Genomic DNA, 22,470 nt, shown 5'->3' with positions numbered 1-22,470 from the left:
ACACCAGGTTTTTTCTAGTAAAGAGTTCTAATTGAGAGGAATTTCACTTTTTAATGGGATTTTGTGTGTTCATTAGCGGAAGCTTGCAGAAAAACATTTCTTAATACAACATCCCTAATGAATCCCAATTCAAACTTAGGCTCTGTTTCACAGTTAACAAGTCTAATAATTAGGCCTAATGCATTATTCAAATAGTTACCTGTATTTCACCCACTCTAACTGGACGACAATCTGAAGTCACCAAATGTATTCCAAAGCTTCTGGTGAAAAGCCTTGGAAAGACTGATCCAACATGACAAATGTTTTAACCCATGACAAAGTTACTTTTTGGTGTCAGAGTGCGACAACACTTGTGGGTTGATGCTAAGGGTCAACTTGGTGTTTACTCAAATTTCCAAGCAGTCATTCATTAACAAGTGAGTAAGGCAAAAGTGGACTAGCTTTACTCGTTCACAACATAAAAGTCACACCTGCTTAGCTTGTCATCATGAAAGCATCCTCTGGATGTAACGTTTTGGGACGCAGGTAAGGTTTCTCCTTTGACTTCCTTTTGCTATTTTATTGTTATTTTCAGAGGCTTATGTTTTGGAGAAGCCTCGCATACACCTCGCTCAAAATGTCCTGCCTGGAGGAAAGAAATACTCAGATGTTAAATGTAAGAAAAAGTAGAAACTGACTAGATTTTGTTCCACTTTCATGATTTCTCCTCACACGGATTTCATTGCTAACAACTGCTTTGATGTTTTTGTTATGATATGACAATAAAAAGAACTCATAGAAAGAATTCATCACTTAACTTAGTTCAACACTTTAAAGGGGGAGTTACAGTGAGTTTAAATGCTTTATATACTAAGGGTAACTTTGTTTTTGACACTTATTTAGCAGGTCACCGCATTAACATCACTGACATCCTTTTCTTCTGCTCTCCCAACACAGTCTGACATGATCGGATCGTCCTTCTCACAAACACTCCCAATCATTGAGACTGCACATACAAGCTGAGCCAATAACACACAAACACACACATTTACCAGGGACAATGTTGTGCTTTCGTTTGCGTCCTTCACTCCCTCGCCTCCTGACGTTGAGGATGAAGAACACTGTGGCCAGCAGGATGGTGGAGGTCAAGCAGCCAGACCTTCTCCCAACGACTCTGGCCTTTGAGGATCCCAAAGCCTTCCGGGTGAAGAGTTTCGGTGAGCTGCTGCGAGCTCTGGGCGTCTTCCATCTGTGCTCCTTCCCCGTGCTGGTCAACAACTGTGGGACGGTAAGACTTCAGATTGTCACTCATCTTCATTATTTGGAGACTGTGAGATCAAATTCAAATTCTTCTTTCAGCTCATGACGATAGCACGCACCATCCTGGGGAGATGGGGGTTTTCTATGCTGCTGCGGCCCACCGTGTACGCTCAGTTTGTGGCCGGAGAGAACGAGAGTGAGATCTCTCAGTCCATGGAGAAGATGAGCCTGCTGGGACTGAGGCCCATGCTGGCGGTGCCCATCGAGGAGGACCTGGGAGAAAGCACTGGGTAGAACTAACCTTTAAAATACACTATTCTGATACACCAGGACAGAAAACAGCCATCCTTAGAGCCCCCGAACCTTTCAGAGCTGAGAATATCAGCATCAAACATTTTTGGAAACAATTATTATTTAAGTGAATGCACACTGTTATTGCACTGACAGCAGTGAGAGGTTATAAAAGGAAAGGCTCTGATTTTTACTTGATGAAAAGTAAAGTACAATTTAATCTTACTTCCTGTTTTCACCAGAGAGAAGAGATACGACGACAACATGGAGGCCATGTTGGAATGTGTGCGCATGTCTCACAGCAACGCCTGGAGCAAAGACCCAATGATGCAGCTGAAGATCACGGCCCTGCTCAGCCCGGAGCTGTGTGTAAGGCTTCCATAAATAAGAAGTGGACATAGCCATCGTAACATTACCCATTAGCTTGTAGATTGCCCTAAGTTCAGCCTCATGGCCGTCACCATCTTGTCTGTTTTAAAGCAGAGGTGACCATATTTGGAGAAGAGGGCGTAGCTGGAGAGGTGCGAGGAGTTGGCATATGCTAGGTCATCAAAGTTCATTAGCAGGCTAATTTGAAAGTTAACGGCCAGTGTAAGACAAGTACTTAATGAGCTAACAAGCCAGGTAAGGTGAGAGCAGACATCGTTACATGCTTAGTAGTTCTAAGAATTCTCTAGAAGGCTCCAACAACACAAACACTGCTGTGCAGGCAGATGAGGATGAATGCCCACCTAAAAGCTCCCCCCTGTCACTGAAAGTGACCACGCCACTAATTATGCATAACATTAAGCCTCAATATAATTTAAAGTGATAAACTTGAAGATTTTCATTTAAATAAATGTCCATATAAATGCACCATCAATTGCCTTTTATCGCCATAAGGTGCCGCCAAATAGAATGAAAGTGAGAACTTTGAGATTATCACTTTAAATGTGTGAATTTAATAATAAATCACTCCCTGTAAAGTTGTCACAAATGGGTAAATGTGTAATACAGAGCACAATGTTGTTGTTTTTTACCAGGCTATAATCATATTTAATTCTGTTTTAAATTTGAGTATTTTAAAATGGGGCCAAATGAAGCTTGACTCGCTTTTGGAGCCGGCCTCTAGTGGACACTTCAGGAACTTCAGTTTTTGGCTCTTCTGGGTTGGCGTCACTTTTTACCTTTTATTATATTTTTAGGATATTATTCTTCAGGCCTTGGGTTTCATTTAGTAGATACGGGTCTCTAACATATATTTTGGCCACCAGAGACATTTACTAAGATGTTGCGCACATGATCCAAGCAAGGAAAAAACAGTGGTGACATTTCCAGACTTTGGAGGTCATATGATAACTGTGAGCCGAACAGTTGCTGAATGTAGTTCAAATAGGTGGGAAAAAAAGATAAGAGCACACGTTTCAGTGTTTGATGTGTCCACAGCTGTTCAAAGTTGTTTTAACATGCCCCCACAAATATCCTTTTTACTACCAGCTGATGACTCTGTGCTGCTTTCTTTAAGGTGAAACTTACAACCATCATCGCAAAACAACCCTATGACCTGAATCAGGTTGTGAGAGCCATGAATGGAGAGGTATGCTCACGGTACACCAAAATAACCACGTTAATTATTCATTACAGTGATTCAGTTTCATAACCTTTGACCTTTGATCTGTCAGCAAATTGCCTTCCCTGGTTTGGATGAAAGTGAAGTTGCTCATTTCCTCTGCGGCCTGCAGCGACTCAACAAAATAGCAGAGGTACAGATGTGAAGCATCATGGGACATTTATGTTTGACCTGCATCAGAGTGACAATGTGTCAGATTTTAAACGCATTCAATATTATTATTTTAAAGATAAATAATTTCTTGTTAGGCAAGCGTGAACAAAGTCCGAGTCCTGGTTGATGCAGAGTACACCTACATGAACCCCGCCCTCTCGCTTGTCACCATGGCGATGATGAAGAAGTTTAACAAAGATGGTGTCTGGATTTGGAACACGTATCAGTGTTACCTGAAGGTAAATATCCAAACAAATCTTTAAACTAATTAGGATTATTACGTATTTTCTCCTCTGTCTGAATCACTCTCCCTTCTGTCTGTGTCTGTCAGGAGTCCAGGTCTCTCCTGCTGGAAGCTCTGCGTCTCTCTAAAGAGGAGGGTTTCTGTCTGGGAGTGAAGCTGGTGCGAGGAGCCTACATGGACAAAGAGAGGAAGGTGGCGGAGAAGGAGGGTCGCCAGGACCCCATTCACAACTGCTGGGAGGACACCAATGTCAGGTAGACAACAGGCAGCAATTATAATCACAACCAGGCAAATTTATCATGAATAAAAAACTTCTTAAGAACATAATTTCTGGCAGTGAGCTTGACCCCGACACATTTCATCTGTTTGCTTGTGTGCAGCTATAACGGCTCACTGGATGTGATGCTGAAGGCCATTTCCCAGAAACCCGAGCGCTACAGGATTATAGTGGCCAGTCACAACGAGGAGTCAGTGAAACAAGCTGCCAAAAGGTTAGACCGTAACTAAACTTTGTTATTTCATAGTTTTTCTTTTTATCTAATGTAAAACTACAACAAGTTCTCAAGCCTCAAGTTTGGTATTTCCGCCATATATGAGGCAGCTTTTGTGTATATGATAGGATGGACATGCTGGGGATTGACAAAGATGGAGGCTCGGTGTGTTTCGGCCAACTGCTGGGAATGTGTGATCACGTCTCCCTCACACTGGGTGAGCTGCTGCTTTACTGTCACATTTAAGGATTTCCTGTGTTTAATCAAAGAAAGAAACCTTTTCCTTTCCTATCTTTGTTTTTTGAGTGATTTATACGTACAGTGATGGAAAATGTCTACATCTTTTCACTTTGTCTTATTACCCTCTGAAACGTCATCCCCCAAGCTAAGGAAGGATATGCCGTCTACAAGTCAGTGCCGTACGGCTCAGTGGACGACACGCTGCCCTACCTGGTGCGCCGGGCTCAGGAGAATCGAACCGTGCTGCAGGGAATCCGCAAAGAGAGAGACCTGCTGAGGAAAGAGTTCTACAGGAGGCTGAGTCTGAGGGGAGGCAGATAACAGGCCGACACAAAGAGGGGGAGAGAGGGAGAGGCTGTTAATGTGAGTGAGTGTAAACGCTGCTGCCGAACCATTGAACACACTCAGTCAGGAAATGTACGGGAGCCTAGAATAACCATGCCTGCAATACACAGCCTCAGAGCTCATAAGAAAGGCCTTTATCCCGATCAATACTGATAAAAATTAAGCTGGTGACCTGCATAGGTAAAGTAGTTTAGATCTAAATTACTGTATAAAAGAAAATTAGCTAGGATTTTCCAACAGCTGAGAACAGCAAGTGCAACAAAATATATTTCCATCAGCTGTCATAAAAGTAAAGCTCCCTATAGTTTCCTATAAGCTGTTAAAGAGTTAAAATCAGAATTGGGGTAACTTTAAATATTGCCATGCAACATTCCTTATTGCCAAATATAATATGCCATATTTACATTCAACAGTTTGGTATTTTCATGCTTCCTTTTAAGCTGCTGTCAACCCACTATTTTTCATGCCCTGTGCCAAGTCTGTGAGTAACCTCATTGCCCCATTGCAATGTCAACTATGTAATATCAAAGCTCGACCTCCTTGACTCCAAAGAGTATTTCTCTTCTTTTACTTTTCGTTAAAGCTGCACTCACTCCGCTCAGCTTTAACTTTGTAATGCTGGATAACCAGAGGGATTCAGGTTATGGAAGACCTGCTTCTGTTAATACACAAACTCAACTCAACGACCTTTGAGAGACGCAGCTTAATCTGCCTCTGCCACTTAAAAGGAACTAGTGTGTGTGTTGAGCATACATGAATGTGATTAGAAATCGTCTTTACATACATTTTCCAGTCGAGGCAGATGGCTGTTCAACATGAGTCTGGTTCTGCTCGAGGTTTCTGCCTGTTAAAAGGAAGTTTTTCCTTGCCAATGTGCCGAATTGCTAAGTGCTACTCATGGTGGATTCATGTTGGGCCTCTCTTTAAATAACTTAACAAAGAGTCGGTCTAGACCTGCTCTTTCTGTAAAGTGTCTCGAGATAACCCTGGTTATGATTTGGCGCTATACAAATAAAATTTGATTGATTGATTGATTGACATACTTATGTCTGTGGAAAATCCAATACAAACCTCTGTCGACTACATATAACCCTTTATCAAGAACAAGGTTGATCAATCTCTTATTTAGTTGATGGTAGGTGGACCTGACAAGTTCATTTGTCTGATTTTCACTGATACAAGTTCAGGAAGGACGGGGGGTTTATGTTGTTTTTGTTTGATGCTTTGATGTTATCGTGTTGAATTTATATCAAAACAAATAAAACTGTTAATAAGACAACTCATATCACACTGTTTGTTATTGTTTATTAGATAAGTGTAATTCATCTATACTTGACATGTCCGTCTCCTGACCACTGCTGCAAGCCGGCCACACTGCAGCGCCTTTATTTTACTAAAATTAATAACAACTTCAAAACTCTTCATGTACTGAAAACCACACTATGCAGCTGCAGTGAGCAAGGCTTGCACTGTGATGACGGTCAGCTGTTTCAGGATGAGCAGCGAGCAGTTAAGAGTCAAACGAAGGAGAAGAGAAAACAGCCAAGTGCATGAAATCCATGTTGTTGTTGTTGTTGTTAAGGAATGAAGACTAGTTTCAGGTGGTGAGACTGAAATCCGCTCGTCCAAAGCTCAGTAGTTGCTTTGGTTCTGGTTTCTGTAGCCGCCTCTATTGTAGCCGCCCTCTTTCCTCTGGTAGCCACCTTTCTGATGATTATCTGTGAGAAATCCACATGTTAGCATCTAATCAGATATATGTGCCAGGTGAAGTTGTACAACACAACATATGAAGTAGTTCTCTTAAGATTAGAAGAATCCCTATCCTTACCAGAACTTTGTGATACATTACAAGAAAGTTACTGATTAAACGCAAATAATCTCAGTCAGCAACAAAGTTAAAGTCGAGCTGAAACAGCATTTCGAGAGTATCTAGCTTCCGTATCGTGACGTTATCCGAGTGAAACAGGTCGTGCAGGTGGGACATATCATGAGAGGGATTTGATTTGATCGTTGAGAAGTGGGCATAGACAGACGTTCTCCACAGCGCAGTAGCTAGCTAACTGACGGAGCGTTCTTGGTGCTCTGCGGCTAAATGTTGCAGATTCATTGGTTGGTCCTACAGTAGCTTACGTAGGCACACGTGATATTTTGTTTTACAGGAAGAAAAAATGATCAGATTTTGATACAAGAATGCGAAGAAATCGTTTTTCTGTACATTTTTTGGCCTATATTGTCAAATAGATGCACAATATTACCGGGGATGTGATCTAAAAGGATTAAAATGACATTTTTTATTTCACCTCGACTTTAAAAGCAGCTATGAATTAACAGCAAACATGAACTGAACGTACCTCTCTGGTAGGACTTATTCTGCTGGTAGCCGCCTTTCTGATCTGTAATGCAAAGAGAAAGGAGTTGTTATTTATCAAGAGAGCAGTATTCAACTTTTAATAGCAAAGAGAGCCCAAACGATGCACGCACACTCACCTCTGTTGAAGTAGCCTCCGTAGACGCCCTGTTTGAGGTCGAAGACGCGCTCGTTGTTCTCCACCAAGCTGCCCAGTTTCTCAGCCAGCTGAAGGGCCATGTTCTGCAGGGAGGTGGGCTCTGTGCGGTGCATCACCACCGTCTGTGTGGGCTGGTCCAGTGATGCCTTAAGGGGAGAGGAAACATTGAGATGATTTAAGTCATCTCTATTTACAGATTCTACATAGAAATGTAGAAGCTGGAGGCAGGGACTTGGATTTGAGGAATGGCAAGTGTTCTGGTTTCGTTTGAACTACACTCGTAGTCCGAGTAATATTGACCAATCACGTTTCAGCAGGCTGCTGCGTGTGCAGGATAAACAGTCTGTGAGTAGAGCAAAAGCAGGCAGAACGTAATGACATCCCGGCTCCCATCAGCGCCATCTGATGATGGTTTAGCTTCTTATTCATCTCTATAAACAGACATCTGCATGCTAAAAGCTAACAATCTGTTCTTGATCTGAAATTCAACTTGGGACTTGACGCTGCGTCACGAAAGCCGTTCAGCGTTCAGACTTTCTCGAATGCATCAGAAATGATCGATCCGATCCAACGAGCATTTTAAAAATAGTTTTCTTCTGCTCTTGAGGACAGACCTGACAGAGCTTCAGATTTACTTTTTACAAATCTGCGTCATGATGTTGAAATTTCGGCAAAGGTAAGCACCGTTAATTAAAGTAAATTGAAAGAAAAGCGCGTTCAATGCAGCACGCAGAATGTTCACTGGAGGTTATATCGTCAGAATATAGCCGATGGGATCCGAGATTTAAGTTTGTGTAAAGATGCAGCAGTAGCATCTTAAAATTCACTCTAAAAGAAGAAGCCAGGAAACGTACCATCAGCTCCTCATTGATGATCATCTTGCTGATGATGCTGTGAACTGTGGGTATCTCCAACTCGAACATCTCAGACAGCGTCTGCATGCTGGAGGAAAAACACAATATTTATATAGAATTAAGGTTTGTTTGATTTGCTGACTGCTGTTGAGCTACAGCTGACTTTAAAGCAATTTCTGGTTTGAGTGGGTACAAATGAAGGCTTTAGCTGAGAGCAAAAAGCACACTAGTCTACACAGGTGATTGCTGTATTATGGACAGACTGCACTGTATTGGGCCTACCTGATGGAGTCGTATACACTGCTGTATGTGAACAGGTAAGTCCTCAGTGACTCCTCTTGGATCTTCCTATAAAAAGGAAACAACAAAGATGAAATGTTGGTAAGTGATAGTTACATAATCACAGCAGGGTCTCAAATAATCATCTGAACCCTTAAATCATAAACCTAACTTGTAAAATACGAAGGCACAACAGGTTACATTGATTGATTAACTAATGGATGCTAACGCGGTATGCTAACCTGACGAGCATCTCGCGCACTCGCTGCGTCTCAGGAAACAGGTCCCACACTTTACTGTTCATCTTCTCGTTGATGATGAACGAGTGGCAGGTACGCCAGTCTCCCATCTTCATGGCTTTGCTGGCTGCTACGACGTGCTCTCTCATGCTCTCTGGGGGTCCTGCAGGACAAACGGAAGACTACAGTTATCCTCCCTTCTTCCTCTACACGTTAGACACTGTGGTATTAAGAGTTGTTGCGTACCCAGCAGCGGCTGCCTCTCTCCCACCCTGAGCTGGTGGTGGAACTGCTTGCTGATCATCCTGCGGCGGGCATCAAACTCGTGTGCGGCCATGTAGGGGATTTCCAGCAGCATGGCCGACACCAGGTACACACACTCCAGCAGCTCCAGGTTGATGTGCATGTGGAACGGCACCTGCGAGGGAGGTCAAATGTTATGATTATATTGTCAGGCTCTCTACCTGATATAAAACGACCATAAATAACAATCTCACTCTGCTGACGTCTGACTTACCTGTCTCCTCTTCTCGATCTTCTCCTGCTCGGCGTTCCTCTCCTGCATGTTCCTCATGAGCAAACCCTGACCCAGCAGCTCCTTGGCGCGACCAGAGGACTGGATGTCCAGCAGTGCATTATGGGCGTCTTTGATCATGCCCTGCCTAAAGGCGCAAATGCCGAGCTGCACCATGGTTCTGTTGTACAGGATCTAGACGATATAAAGGAAATATGTACTTAGCATCCCTTCAGGGTTCATTGTTATTCTCTGGTGTAGCTTTGCGTTTGCCCACCTGTACAGGCGGGTCGGCGTGCTGGATGTTGTCCTGCAGGTGGCTCATCAGCATCAGGTCTCGGGCCTGGTACCAGCGGGAGTGCAGAGCGTGGTGGTAGATGTGGCAGAGGATGGCGCAGGTACGGATGCGGTCGGTGCGATCTTTGGCGTAGATGAACTTGCAGAGGCGGTCCATGATGACGGCGCTGTCCTCACCCTCGCTCTCCTCCTGGTCCTGCTCCGACTAAAAAACAGCAGACAGACACACAACTCAGGGAAACGCACAAAGACTGTCACAAAATCTGTCTCTCTCTGATTCAGCTCTGTGCCACTCCTCTGCTTCTCTCACCTTCGTCTCTCCCTGGAGGCCCAGGCTGCGGCGATGGGCCTTGTAGTCGAACTTGTAGTAGGTGTGCATGATTCTGCGCAGGTAGATGCGGCAGATCTCCTCGGTGCTGCCCTTGGTCTCCATGTAGTTGAGCAGGCGGTCAATGATGCCGCAAACATGTCCCTCGTCCTTCAGATTGTCCACATATTCTAAAGGACGAGTGGAGAAGAGAGCGATGAGTAGGAACAACAACATGATGTTTTACTACTATTAGATTTACTTTCACATCCAAATTTAGAATAGAATTAAACATTAGTCTTGAGTCCGTTTTCTGGTAGAGCTCACCTTGTGAGTGGGGATCTGTGTTCTGCATGATCTTTGTAAACTCCTCATCCATCCTCTCGACCAGGGTTAAGATGCATCCACGAACCCTGAATGGCTGAAATAAAAACAAACAAACAAGCAATTAATATCTATTTTCACTTCTATGTCTTCTTACATCTGGGATTACAAGAATTAACAATAACTTTTGAAGTTTGTGCGAGACATTCATACTGATTTAATAGTGAAACAAAAACAGAGCAGAAAAGATGGGGTACCTGGTCTGAGACTGCCAGACTCTCGCTGTCCTCTGCGATGTTCTCCCCGATGAAGATGTTGTTGTACTCAAAGAGGATGTCCAGCAGCTCGTCGATACAGTCCAGACACTTCTTCCACATGTCGGGCTGAAGAGAAATAAAGTCAGCTCAGAGTCTGATTCGTTTATATCATCACAAATAGCAAAGGATTTCAATGGTTATTTTATTTCAGTTGATATATTTGCACATTAGGTCCTTATTTTGTTTTGTTCGATTCTTTTGGAGGAAAACTTCGAACTATTAGATATAAAATCTAGATATCATGACATTTAAAGAGACAGTGGCTCCTACCTTCATGAAGGCCGCCAGGTTGGGGTTGTAGTCGTACAAGGAGGCGATGATGTTGAACTTGATCTTGACCAGGATACCTTGGCCCAGGTTGTTCTCATTGGCGATGTTTGCCAGAGCGTGGAGCAGCTCGATCTGGGCCGCCCTGTCAGACGGAGGAAAAAGGTGAGGAGTAGATCAGAGACATTACAATGACGCATGTGTACAACACCTAATAAACCAGTCAGGGGGGCTACTGCTTTTTAACACTAATGATGAAATTATTCAAGTGCAAAACCTTTTCTGAGGCGATTTACAGAACTTACAAGGACAGCTGGGATGTGGGTTACTGATTTAAAGATAAACACTATTTCTGTGTAATTATGTGATTGTACATTAAATATGTATGCAGCAACATTACCTGTCGGTGCCCTTTTTGCCTCTTGCTTGCAGGATCTCATTCAGCTTCTTTACTACAACTGGGATGTTGATCTCTGTACCTTTGGCGAACATCTTAGGCTTTTCCTCGTGAAAAAGGAAACGGCCCATTAGTAAATATGGAAAAAAACTGTTCACATCACATCAGACTTTAAAAAATAAAATAAAAATCATAATAATAATAAATTATTCATCTTGTTTCAGCAGTAAATCTAAAAAGGCCTTTTCCATGATCTCTTCTCACCTTGACCATAGGAGCGCCTCCCTTCACCTTCTCCCAGCCGCCCTCCACCTCCTCTCCGCCCTCCTCCTCAGCCTCCTCCTCCAGCCGCTCTTTCTTCTTGGGCTTCTTTTTCTTCCCGAGCTTCTTCTCGCTGGGCTTGTCAGAGTCCTGAGTCCTGAGCACAGAGTGGTGAGCAGACATTATAAAAAGCAACTAATAGACATTTTTTATCAACACTAACGCTTTGAACTTGCCGTTATTTTCATTATTAGTTAATCAATCTATGATTTATTTGTTACATTGTTCAGCCTTTTAAATAACAAAGTCTATTTGATTTACAATGGGGTAAAACTAAACAAAAAGTAGCCAAAATGTCACATTTGAGAAGATGTTTAATCTGTTATAACTGTACATGCTAATGCTTGAGATACACAAATACTCGGCACTACATACTTTACAAAGCAAATCAATGTAAAGTCAGGGTTTCCCACACATAGACTTTACTTGGGCAGGCTGCCCAGGTATATTAACAGCCACCCAAGTATATTTGGTGCATTTTTTTTAATCCATCCGTGAGAACGAAGCCACCCGCAACCGATTAAACAGTGGCACTGGGCAATCTAGCCCCTCCCCTACCTGCTGGTTCTGATATCGCGGAGAGGTTTCACATGAAAGTCACACATGCTCTGCAAAGAAACAGAGAGAGAAACGCACACGCGTGTATTGCGTTTAAGACCCGCAAACGGTGGATATTATTTGGGTCTGATCCGAACGCTTCGAAGCTTCGAAGCTCCGAAGCTCCGAAGCTCCGATTGTTGCCATGGTAATAGACGGCAAAAATCTGTTTTTTTTTTTATTGTTTTTTTAAACACAGACATTAAAAGACGATGCAGATAACACAGATCTGTCTTTTTCTCACGCTCTGTACCTGGCTCAATAAGGTCGCGATCTGTCTGCGTACAGTTTATATAAAGTATAAACTACCTTCTCCACATGCTGTGACTGACACAAGCAGGAGCTGTAACCTGCGATCAGTTCATCATAGTTTATAATATCGCAGTGCGGGGATGACATAGATGTTTAACAACGTGGATCTTTCTGTCTGTCTGTCGCTGTTAACAGAGACTCCAGTCTGCTGTGTAGGTCATATATTCCACACAGAGCTGTAGAGGAGCATCAGGCTTCATAATCAAACTAAGTTTTATATCACGTCATCACTTCCGTCAGCGATCACCCGCTCCCTCCCTCCCTCCGTGCTCTCCCCCTCTCAGCGCTTCGAGTCTGCATCAGTTTTTATTATATGATGTTTTTTAAAGTCTAATGAAGGTGAATGAGGCTCCTTGTATAATCACAGGGCCTAATATACTTAATCAGAGTACCCCACACACACACCCTACCACCACAAGTACATTTCAGACCTGTGGGAAACACTGTAAAGTATTAATGACGCTTTTCTTCAGTTTGTTTGTATTTTGAAAGATTCAAAAATATTTTCTGTTCTAAACCAAAAACTCACTTCTTGAGGAAGACCGTGGCCAGAGAAGAGCTCTTTTCCTCTCCGTCGTCCGAGCTCTCACTGCCGCTGTCCACAGAGTCTGAGCCCCAGTCTTCATCATCGTCATCGTCGCTGGAAGAGGACTCGTCCTGGAGAGAAAGACAGGCACATTAGCTCGATCTCTCCTCACACAGTAGTTAAGAACTTTAACAAGCGGCCCGGTGGCGTCATACCCCGGATCCCTTTTCAGTCTTGAGGAACTTGTTGGCCTCTGAGGTGGGCTCGGGCTTTTTCTTTAAGAAGGACTTGGCTGACACTCCTTCATCGCCTGCCTCGTCGTCGCTGTCAGAAGACGAGCCTGGAGGAAGAACAATTTTAATTAAAATGAGACAATAAAAGTACGCATTTAATATTACAATTATCAATTATGTTTTATCATTTACATGTGATCCTGATACAAAAAACACTTATATGTACACAACTGAGCTATAGCACAAATTGAAAAACTGCCATGTGGCAAATATTACGACAATCTTTCAACATGTAAACATGCATTAACAGCAAGCTTACCAGAGTCCCCTTGCTCCTTCTCCTCCTCTTCATCAGCAGACTCCTGTGGGTTCTAATAGAGGAAGAGGGAGAAAACATTGAGATTAAATGTATTCCTTTGTTTATTGAAAACTGAGAGAAAGCTTCCTTATTTACCTCCTTGTACGCAGCTATTTCCGTTTCATAATCTCTGTTGTACTTGCGGATCTTCTGACGGAGCGTACTGAGGGCTTTTGCGTTGTTTTTGTTCATCTTCTTCTTGCCCTCTTTGTCCTCCCATAGCTGCAAACAAAATAAGGCCGATTATTTCTTCTGCTTTGAAAAAGTAGTGGCAGACAGAGTTGTGGTTTAGCTCTGAGCTACTGACCTGGTTCAGGTAGTCCTCCAGGTCGGCTAGAAGACGGATGTAGAAAGGGGGAACACCCTCTTTGTCCACTATATTCTTGCTTTTGAGGAAGGCTCGACATAACTGCTCAAACTCTTCGAGACATTTGGCCATGTCACGAATCTTCATGGCATTGCGGATGGTCTTGATGAGGTTGGTCAACTCCTCAAACCTTTTAGATTTTACAATTAATCCATTAAAAAACTAAATTTAAAATGAATAAAAAGTGCAGCCAAAAAAGATAAAACACCAACCTTTTGTCTTTGGCGCTGCGCACCACCCTCTTGGTGTCCTCCTCATCATCACTAAGAAGCAGCGACCTGGGGAAACAATATGGATGAGTGAGGTTTAAACAAAAAATGGAATTTGAGTCGTTGTAAGATTTATTGTAAGTTTCACTGACTGCTTGAAAGTTGTTCCAGGTGCTTTAGGGGTGATCTCATCTGCGGATGAGGACTCCTCTGACTCGCTGTCAGACCCGGTCGCAAAGAAACGAGACATTGTTGAAGGGAACTGTCAATCTGTAAAGACAAAGTTAAATATGTAAATAATGGTGAAAACGATTAAACAGCATCTGTGCTATAGAAACTGTCAACATCTTGTTTTACCAAACAGCTGTGCTTCCAATATGTAAATGATAAGTAATCTACTTATGAATCGATGCATTAAGCTCACGAATGAAAACACTTTTAAAAGCACCAGCAGGTGTTTTTCTTTTCTCATTGTTTTCTCACTGCTACTCGACAAACTATGACACGGCCAACACATAACTAGAACATAAGATCACACTTCATTTGTTGATGGTAAATGGGGGTACAATCAAGATTTGCTTCATTTTTTCAAATTAGCTATTTAAAGCTAGCCAACATTAGCTGCTGTCACTATGCATACTTGCGCTAATAAGAAACTGCGTGCTTTTGCTTAATAAGCAACGGTGATACACGCTTTGTAAGCTTTGATAGCTAACGTAAAAGTTGTAATACAGGTTAATTTACAATAGCATAGCATTAGGTGCTGTTCCAGGGACTGAGTTTTCCTGACGAATTCAAGTGGGAGGCGATGGATGCTAGTCACGTTAGCAACCTGCGTCTGTACGAGCTACGCAACAGCAACCTTCAGTTAGCTAACGCTATCTAGCTTTGACAGATGGGATTTAAAAGAAACTGTCGTTACAAAAACGTTTCAAACTGTATGCTTTTACAAATCTCACATAACGTAAACACACAGCACAATCCAGTCTTAAGTTGTTATAAGCAAGTTAACGCCATGTTTTATCCGTCAACATAACGGGAAACTAACGTGGCGCGGGGTTGTTGCTAAGCTAATGCTAGCATCAGTCGAGAGAGATCACAGGGCCTCCCCGCGTGTAGCTGGTTTATTCACTTCGCTGAACAATGAATCATTTGACTGCTCGGTAAATAGAGACACACTCACCTACGTCCTTGTGAACTGTATACTGTGGTGTGTCTGTCTACTTTGGCTCGTTATAAAATCCAGTTTTGCAGTATAGCGGCCACAAATAAAGGCGTGCGACAGCCTTGCCGGGCACTGGCTTCAGGAAAGGAAGTAAGTTGTAGATCGACAAACACAGGGATGGTCCACAGCAGAGCTACAAAACACAACTGAGAGACTCACGGGCTATGATGCCACCCAGCGGGGGAAGATGTAACTAAAAAGCATCCGTTATTGGGCTACATTTACAATATAGGAAATAATAAATATAACAAAAATCACAAATAACGCTTCATATCAGATATTTCTTCACAAAGTATCTATTTCAATTATGTCACACAAATACATACTCTGAAAAACATGACCAAGCAACTCAGAGTAAGTTAGGATTAATGTCTGCCTTTATTTTGACACAAAATTATTAGATTTCTTCAAGAAAAGAAACTCCACATTAGAGGATGGAAACATTAACATTGCAAGTTATAAACACAGTTTTAAAATGTAATTGTCTATTAATATACTTTTATATTTACAATACCAGTGGGATACATATTGTTTTAACATCATCAAAAACAATGCTTTATGGCTTTTAAACTGTTTTTGTTGATGTTATACTGCATTTTGTTGTGAGAATAATATACTTTGATAACCATGTAATGTAATAAATGGTCAACCTAAGTCGGTATACAATAAAAAGCTTCATAAAAGTACATTTATTGAATTAAAATCTTTCACAGGTTGAAACTGTGTAACTTTAAATTTCACAGGCGTTTTAATCTGTATCAGCGTTTCTCCTCTTCTTTGCAGTTCTTTAGCAGCTCTGAAAAATAGGGGGAAAAAATTAATCCAACAGTGTTACAGCTTGTTTTCGTCATGAATCATTTGCAATTCATTCATTCATTCAGGTAAAAACCACATACCTTCTTTCAGTCTCTTTAGTTCTTCGGATTTCATTTTCAGTTGCTGTTCAAGTACGATACAGTTGGCACAACCTGCAATACAATTTGAATGATGAACTTAAAATGAACGCATTTTCTGTAGAATAAACCTTTATCTTTAAGAAGAGATAACCCACTATCAGAGGTGATACATTTTGACCATTATGACTGATGGTTAGAACTACACATAACATGTGATTTGATTAGCTGAGGTGTAAAGAAGTCAGGTGTCTGATAAAGGCAAAAAACAAACATTAAAATAAAAAGAAAAACTGTTATCTGTTTTTAATTCTAATTCTGTTTTCCTGTTGTAGAGACTTTTACTGACACACAGGTTCTGATTTATATGTAATTATGGGAACTTAAACAACACACACCTAATGTTTTGATCTTGTTGTAGTGACTTTTTCCTGGCACGTTTTCCCTATTGTTTTTAGTTTTACTGACACACACCATTTTGTTTTCCTACTGTTATGAGGACTTCTAAAGAAACACATTTTCTGGTTTTCATATTGTTGTGGGAACTTTTAATCTGAAATTTGCTTTAAAACAGGCACAAAAGTTCAAGATATTAAAAAGCAGATGTCAAGGTAAACATGAAGTCCTACTAGATACACCAAATAGGTCAGTGGAGTTGTCAAGTAGCACCTCACATCAGAGGTTTGATGAAATGTTGTCCCATGATGCCCCCTGTACATCCTAGCACTCTTACCATGGGCGTGAGGTTTAGCTAGCAGAGCTCTGTGGTTGGCTGCAGGTTGTCTCAGGACTCTGGCTCTGCTGACAGCATCACAAGACGTTGAGGTCTCAGCGGTACAGGCTGTTGCTGCAGCATCTGGAAAAGCGATGAAGACAAAGTAACAGAGCAGCTAAGTAACTCACAGGACGGAAATGAACTCACAAGACCAACAAAAATGATACCACAGTCCTGTCCTACATAGCAGAACAGTATGATACAACTCTGACCCACCTTCTCTTTGGGTTTTAGCTGGCAAAGCTTTCTGAGCGGTTGTCGGCTGTTTCAGGTTTTTGGCTTTATTTGCAGCATCACAGGAGGAAGCAGAGGCTTCAGCATTACTGGATGGTAAGGGAGCGTCTGGAAGGATGAAATTAATAAAATAATGGGGCCTATTTTTAATACCATTGCAATAAGCGGTGTGCACATTTAGTTACAGGTGTTGTCAACTAGCTTATGAACAATTACTAACAAATCATGCAAATCTTAAAAAGGCTAAACAATAAAAAAAACTGCATCGTCATTTACCCATTTTCCTCCTCTTTGCTGCTACTTGCAAAGCTTCACCTCTGGTTAAGGGGTGCTTCTTCGATTGGGAAATCTTCGTCACTGGGTTACCTGCTGTTTGTATGCAAAGAGGGGCGAAAAAACAATGACCTTTAAATTTACAATGCATTTCACACAAGACATCAATCCCTCTGTGCAATCATAGGTTCACACAACCCCTTATTAAAGGGTCAGTTCGCCGATTTTCAACCTCAGTCCAATCATGCTATTATGTGGAGCTAATGCCATTATGGTAGGAGTAAAAAAATGCAATTTCGCTCTGTGCCTTTGGACGCAAAGCTCTGCCAGACTACGTAAAATGCGTCATCTGGCAGAGGCCAGGGAGCTTGCTAAACTACACTTCCTCAATCTAGGACGCCTGCCTCCGATGTCTGCAGTATTAAGTTAAAAAAACACGTATTGTAAAATGTAACCACCCAGACATTTATTACTGAGTCATGTCTTGTTCAAAATCTCCAGGTTTGAAATGCAGACTTAACTCCCAAAGTTTTTTAAGACGATCCCCCGAGATATTCTCGTCGTATTTCGGATTCAGTACCGCTCTGACCGATTTCCTGCAGCGATCAATGTCCTTGACTGGAAAACGGTAGTATTTCATTCCAGGGTCTCTCGCTGGGCCGTTCCTTTCAGAGGGAGGGGCGCAATGCACGCTGGGTGTTGTAGGAATGTAAAATGGGCGAAACCACGAGCTGTTTGTACAACTTTCTACTCAGCTATGGCGCCAATTTCAAATATCACTGCGTCTATCAATTACAGAAAAAAACAGCTTTGCCTGACAGTGGCTTTTCCCGGGGCGAACTGCTCCTTTAATGGCAACATTAAAGTAGTCAAATAATAAACTAAATGTAGAGAAAGTCAGTCTATTAAAACTCTAATAACTTGGAGTTGGATGTCAGTGTTTCTTTTTGATTGTTTACTCAAATTTTACCGGGGCTCAAAGACCTAACTGTATACTTATACCAGACATAGGTACAACAAGATTCATTTCAAACTCTGCACTGTCAAAATTATCGACATTTACTTCACAAATTTGTAGCTGAATGTCAGAATAACCAGTGGAAGCATTATCAGTGTGAGCACAGTACGAGTACCTGGAGGTGCACGCAGTTTGTCGGTGCCTGAAGTAGCAGGTGCTGGTGTGCTGCCTTTTGCTGACGGCGGCCTGAGACCTGCTGCAGCCCTCTGGATGCCTGATGGAATGCCGCTCGACTGCGGCTTCCGCAGGCCGACATTGGGCTGCTTGGATCCTAACGTCAGCACAGAGGAGAGATGGTGAGAATAGAAGAATAGTTAATTTTTAACATTGGTTTGTGGAGTTTACTGATTTTAATTCTCATTTCAGATTTTAATTAATTAGATAATAAAGGTCCATGCTGCCCCACCTGTTGTTGTAGCACGCAGGTTGTAGGAGCTCAATGTTCCTGCGGTCTTAAATACACAAGCAAAGAGGACGTTACCAAAACACAGTCTTCAATACATTCAGTCAACGTTTGGGCCACTTAGAGAATTACAAAGACATTCAACACTGAGATCTTACCACTGTGGGTGCATCAGAGGCAGCAGTGCTCCTCAAACCTTCAGCCTGGCTTCTTTGTCTGGTCATGGGCAGGCCTGACGTCGACGGATCAAACCTTCCTGGAAGCCCTGAGGCTGGTTTGTACTTCAACAGGTGGGACGCAGTTTTCCCCGGAGGCAGGATGGATTTACCCGCGGGTTTCGTCAGCCATGTTTTTCTGTCACAGACGATGTTTGAGGGAATGTCTGATGTGACTTGACCTTCTGGCTTACTGGGACCGTCCCCGTACAGCTTCTTTGTTGCCCCGAAGATCTTGCCCGCCTCTCGTTCATTGTTGAAGTTGAACATTTTACACGTACTCATCGGTGTTGAAGTAATCAAAGCGTCTGCCGCTAAATCTAGGGTGTCATCCAAGTTGAATGTGTGTGCTTTGTCGCTCCACGTATCCCTGCGCCGATGGACTGAAGTGTGGGAAACACTGTCGCTTATAGGCGGAGCTGACTGTGAAGGATCCTTCGTCTCACTTTGAGGAGCTCCAGAAGCAATCTCTACAGGTGGATCAACGTCAAACGTGCTCTCAGGGGTGTCGGCCATATTGGCACTAGATTCTGTACTAGCTGTAGACCCATTATGTTTAGTTGGTTCGGGAGGCTGGACTTCTTTAGTGGTGTTTTTAGGGCTACTTGTTGCATTACAAACCTCAGGAGAGGAGGGCTTGTCCATAGTGTTCTGGTGAACGTCACTCGAGCTTGTCTCTGACAAAGTAATCGTGCCGTTCTGCTGAGGAGGTGCTTTGGTATCAAAAGTGTTGTTCTGGACGCAGAAGGTTCCGGCAGCAGCAGCAGCTTCCCCTAATGTAGAGTCGCCGCTGGATTTCTGCAGAGAATTCCTGTCAAAAGTGGCGTTCTGCACGTCACATGAGCCGCTTGCTTTTCCAGCCGAGCAGTTCACAACAAGGGAATTTTCAGGTGCGCAACTAGAGACAGAAGCAGCCGGTTGTTTAGCGTCACTCTCCGCTTCGGGACTGTTTACATTCGATGAGGGAAGATCAAGGGTCATGTTCTGAGGTGTTTGAGCAGCACTGCTTAAACTGCTTGAGGAGCTTAGATTGGCATTCTGAGCAACGGTGAATGTGTCGTTCACAGAGCTTGTGCTGGACGACCTAGCATCAAGGCTGGTACGCAGTTCTTCTGTTTTAGGGGCCTCGGCTAATGTCTGATTAGTCTCCATGTTTTGTCCACTTAGCTCCAACGAAGGCCGACTGTTCTCTGAAACATTGCTCATGGAAATATCCCGAGTTAATTCCAAGGACGGTTTTGTCGTGTTTTGCCCTTCACACTTTTCACTTAAGGAGCTTACAGTGTGTGTGACAGTCCCCTCAAGAGTACTTGACAATTCTTCACTCTGCATCACGTCCATCGTGCCGGGATCTGCCGCAGTTGGTCCACCGTGCTCTGAGGAAGCCATGTTGTTTTTCGAAGCATCCGCTGGAGAAATATCCTGCGTGACATTCATAGAGGATCTTTCCACTCCAGGCGATGACTCGGAATCACGCGTTACTTCAAGGAGAGTGATTTCTGGGAAGTATCTGTCATCCAGCCAGCGCAGGGGAGCAAAAGCGCTCTCAGGGGGGTCTTCCATCTTTAAAGTGGGCATCTGAGTGGTTGTGTTTAAACGGGTGGAGGAGGCATTCAACTTGGAGGGCTGTTGAGCGGTAAATGAGGCGCACACAGACTGAGCTGTTACAGGTGTAGCAGGAACGCTGGGAGGAAGAGCCGAATCGTTTCCAGTCACTTGCATGGTGGAGTCACACGTCACATCAAGGAGAGTGATTTCTGGTAAGGTTTCGTCCATCAGCAAGCGCACAGGAAGGCTACTGGAGAAATCTGAGTTGGAACGTCGGTCATTTGTTTTTTGAGTGTTTGCATCGCCTTGTTTTAAAGTCTCCGGAGACGGACATTTATTGCCAATATTCAAGTATTTTAAAATTGGTGTCAGAGCAGACTGGAGCCCAGAGAGCCGTGACTTTGCCTTGAGTCCACCTTTGCTGCTTGCTGGAGCCGGGGTTGAAAAGGTGTAAGTGTCTGACAGTGGCTGATTTTCTCCACTTGGCCGTGTAGAGGAATATCCTTCCACTTCTCCTTCTTGGACCTTGAGCTTTGAAGTCTCAGCCGCAGCACCGACTCCGGGTGGAATATTTTCACGGCATTCATCAGCCTCATGGTCTTCCTGAATATATGAGGTTTGCACGGTTGTCTCATTGGCCATGCTCGGGCACAACACTCAGGCCTCTTGATGGATCTTTTTCAGGGGTCTTCTCAGATGCTCCTTGCCTGCAGCCTGCGGAAGTAATGAAAAAATGCAGAATATTTTAACTTTTATACTAGATGCACGATATTACCGGCACGTTATCAGTGTCTGCAGATAATGGCTTGAAAATGACATATTGGCATCAGCATGTAATTTTTCCGCTGATAAAACAACACTTTATTTATACCTAAATGCTCGATGAGTCCCGGAAAAAGCTTGACGTAATGCTACTACATTAACTCGGTGCGAGCGTGCGTGTGCAATGAGTGCACCACGCCTCTTCAGTCAGTCGTGAAGAAGTGTGCAAGACGTCTGCGGTATGGCAGTTTTTATAGCTTATTAGTCTAATTTATTCAACACAGCCAAAAAGAGTACACTATTTCTCTGTTATTTCAGTTGGCTTTAATCGCTGTACAGTTGTACAATGCACTTAGTTTCACATGATCCTTTTGGACAGATTTCATTTTATGTATTAATTCTGTGCAATGTGTCAAATTTGCCATAGTTGTCGCTTTTGTCAGGATTGTCTCAGGGAGAGCATCGTCCAATCCTAACTTAGTTGTAAGAATATTAAAGTTTTATTTGAAAGAAAATGTTAAATACAAATAAATATGGCATTTTGTATGTAACCTAAGTTTAAGTAGTTTTCTTATATTGCCCATTGAATGCATACATTTTAAAAAGCACTGTTTTATGTTATTTCTGCATCTGCCAGTTGGCCACTACAATAAGAGTAGGCATGACATCAATTTCACTACAGCGGAGACTCTGCAGTTAGGTGGAAAAAAGACATGTGCCTATGATATAGGTATTGAAATCGGCAAAAAGGGTTGGAAAATATCGCATATCAGCAAAAAACCCAATATCGTGCATCCCTAAAAAAAAACCTTTTAAGTGGGTTAAAGACTAGTTACTAAAAAAGCAAGTGAGTATAAAAATAGAAATCATGACACAACTGTAACGTCAGTGTTTAACCACTTCCCAGATTGTTTCACCTTCATGTAATTTAGCACTGACAGTACATGATGATCACAGAATCACGATGCATACTGGGGCTGTGTCAACTTACATTCAGTTCAGTTCAGTTTGACCTTTAATGTAATATTACTGGATACAATTACATTGCTATTTCACCCAGCAGACGATCACAAACGTTGCGAGTTCACAGTAACGTCAGTTATGTGATGTTAGTCATACCCAAAGAATGTAGTCCCCAACGATCTAAGCTAATGTTAGCCTGTCAACATAAGCTTGTCGATCCCAATCGGCTTTGACTTACCTCCGCTCTCCGATGTCGAGGTCTGTGTCTATGAAATATTCAAAACATTTTTGACACTCTCATATTTCCAGTCTGAAAGAATAATC

At 42.7% G+C, this 22,470-nt stretch overlaps 2 protein-coding genes across 2 annotated transcripts; one reads left to right on the top strand and one right to left on the bottom strand.

The window, feature by feature from the left end:
- The first annotated feature begins 1,039 nt into the window (after positions 1-1,039).
- prodh2 (proline dehydrogenase 2) lies at positions 1,040-4,588 on the top strand. The gene is made up of 10 exons (XM_069665082.1): positions 1,040-1,267; positions 1,339-1,529; positions 1,773-1,899; positions 3,035-3,106; positions 3,192-3,272; positions 3,388-3,531; positions 3,624-3,790; positions 3,917-4,027; positions 4,156-4,244; positions 4,413-4,588. The coding sequence occupies exons 1-10, from the start codon at positions 1,040-1,042 to the stop codon at positions 4,586-4,588; spliced, it is 1,386 nt and encodes a 461-aa protein (XP_069521183.1).
- Positions 4,589-5,897: 1,309 nt separating this feature from the next.
- On the bottom strand, positions 5,898-15,161 carry eif3c (eukaryotic translation initiation factor 3, subunit C). Its single transcript, XM_069664638.1, has 23 exons — positions 15,021-15,161; positions 13,990-14,107; positions 13,841-13,906; positions 13,569-13,758; positions 13,358-13,483; positions 13,223-13,274; positions 12,886-13,010; positions 12,674-12,801; positions 11,179-11,332; positions 10,918-11,015; positions 10,521-10,662; positions 10,191-10,316; positions 9,937-10,030; positions 9,613-9,800; positions 9,283-9,507; positions 9,009-9,200; positions 8,738-8,909; positions 8,495-8,654; positions 8,256-8,321; positions 7,974-8,061; positions 7,100-7,265; positions 6,964-7,005; positions 5,898-6,330 (listed from the first exon to the last, which is right to left on the bottom strand). Exons 2-23 carry the CDS (start codon positions 14,085-14,087, stop codon positions 6,245-6,247), a joined length of 2,784 nt encoding a protein of 927 aa, XP_069520739.1. The 5' UTR covers positions 14,088-14,107; positions 15,021-15,161; the 3' UTR covers positions 5,898-6,244.
- Positions 15,162-22,470: the final 7,309 nt, after the last annotated feature.

This window comes from Semicossyphus pulcher, unplaced genomic scaffold (genome assembly GCF_022749685.1).
Source record: "Semicossyphus pulcher isolate SPU_LCO1_2020_fin unplaced genomic scaffold, fSemPul1.0.p SCAF_16, whole genome shotgun sequence".
Classification (NCBI taxonomy): Eukaryota; Metazoa; Chordata; class Actinopteri; order Labriformes; family Labridae; genus Semicossyphus; species Semicossyphus pulcher.
Note: the sequence above shows the minus strand (reverse complement) of the source record. Positions and strands in the feature narration are given on the sequence as shown.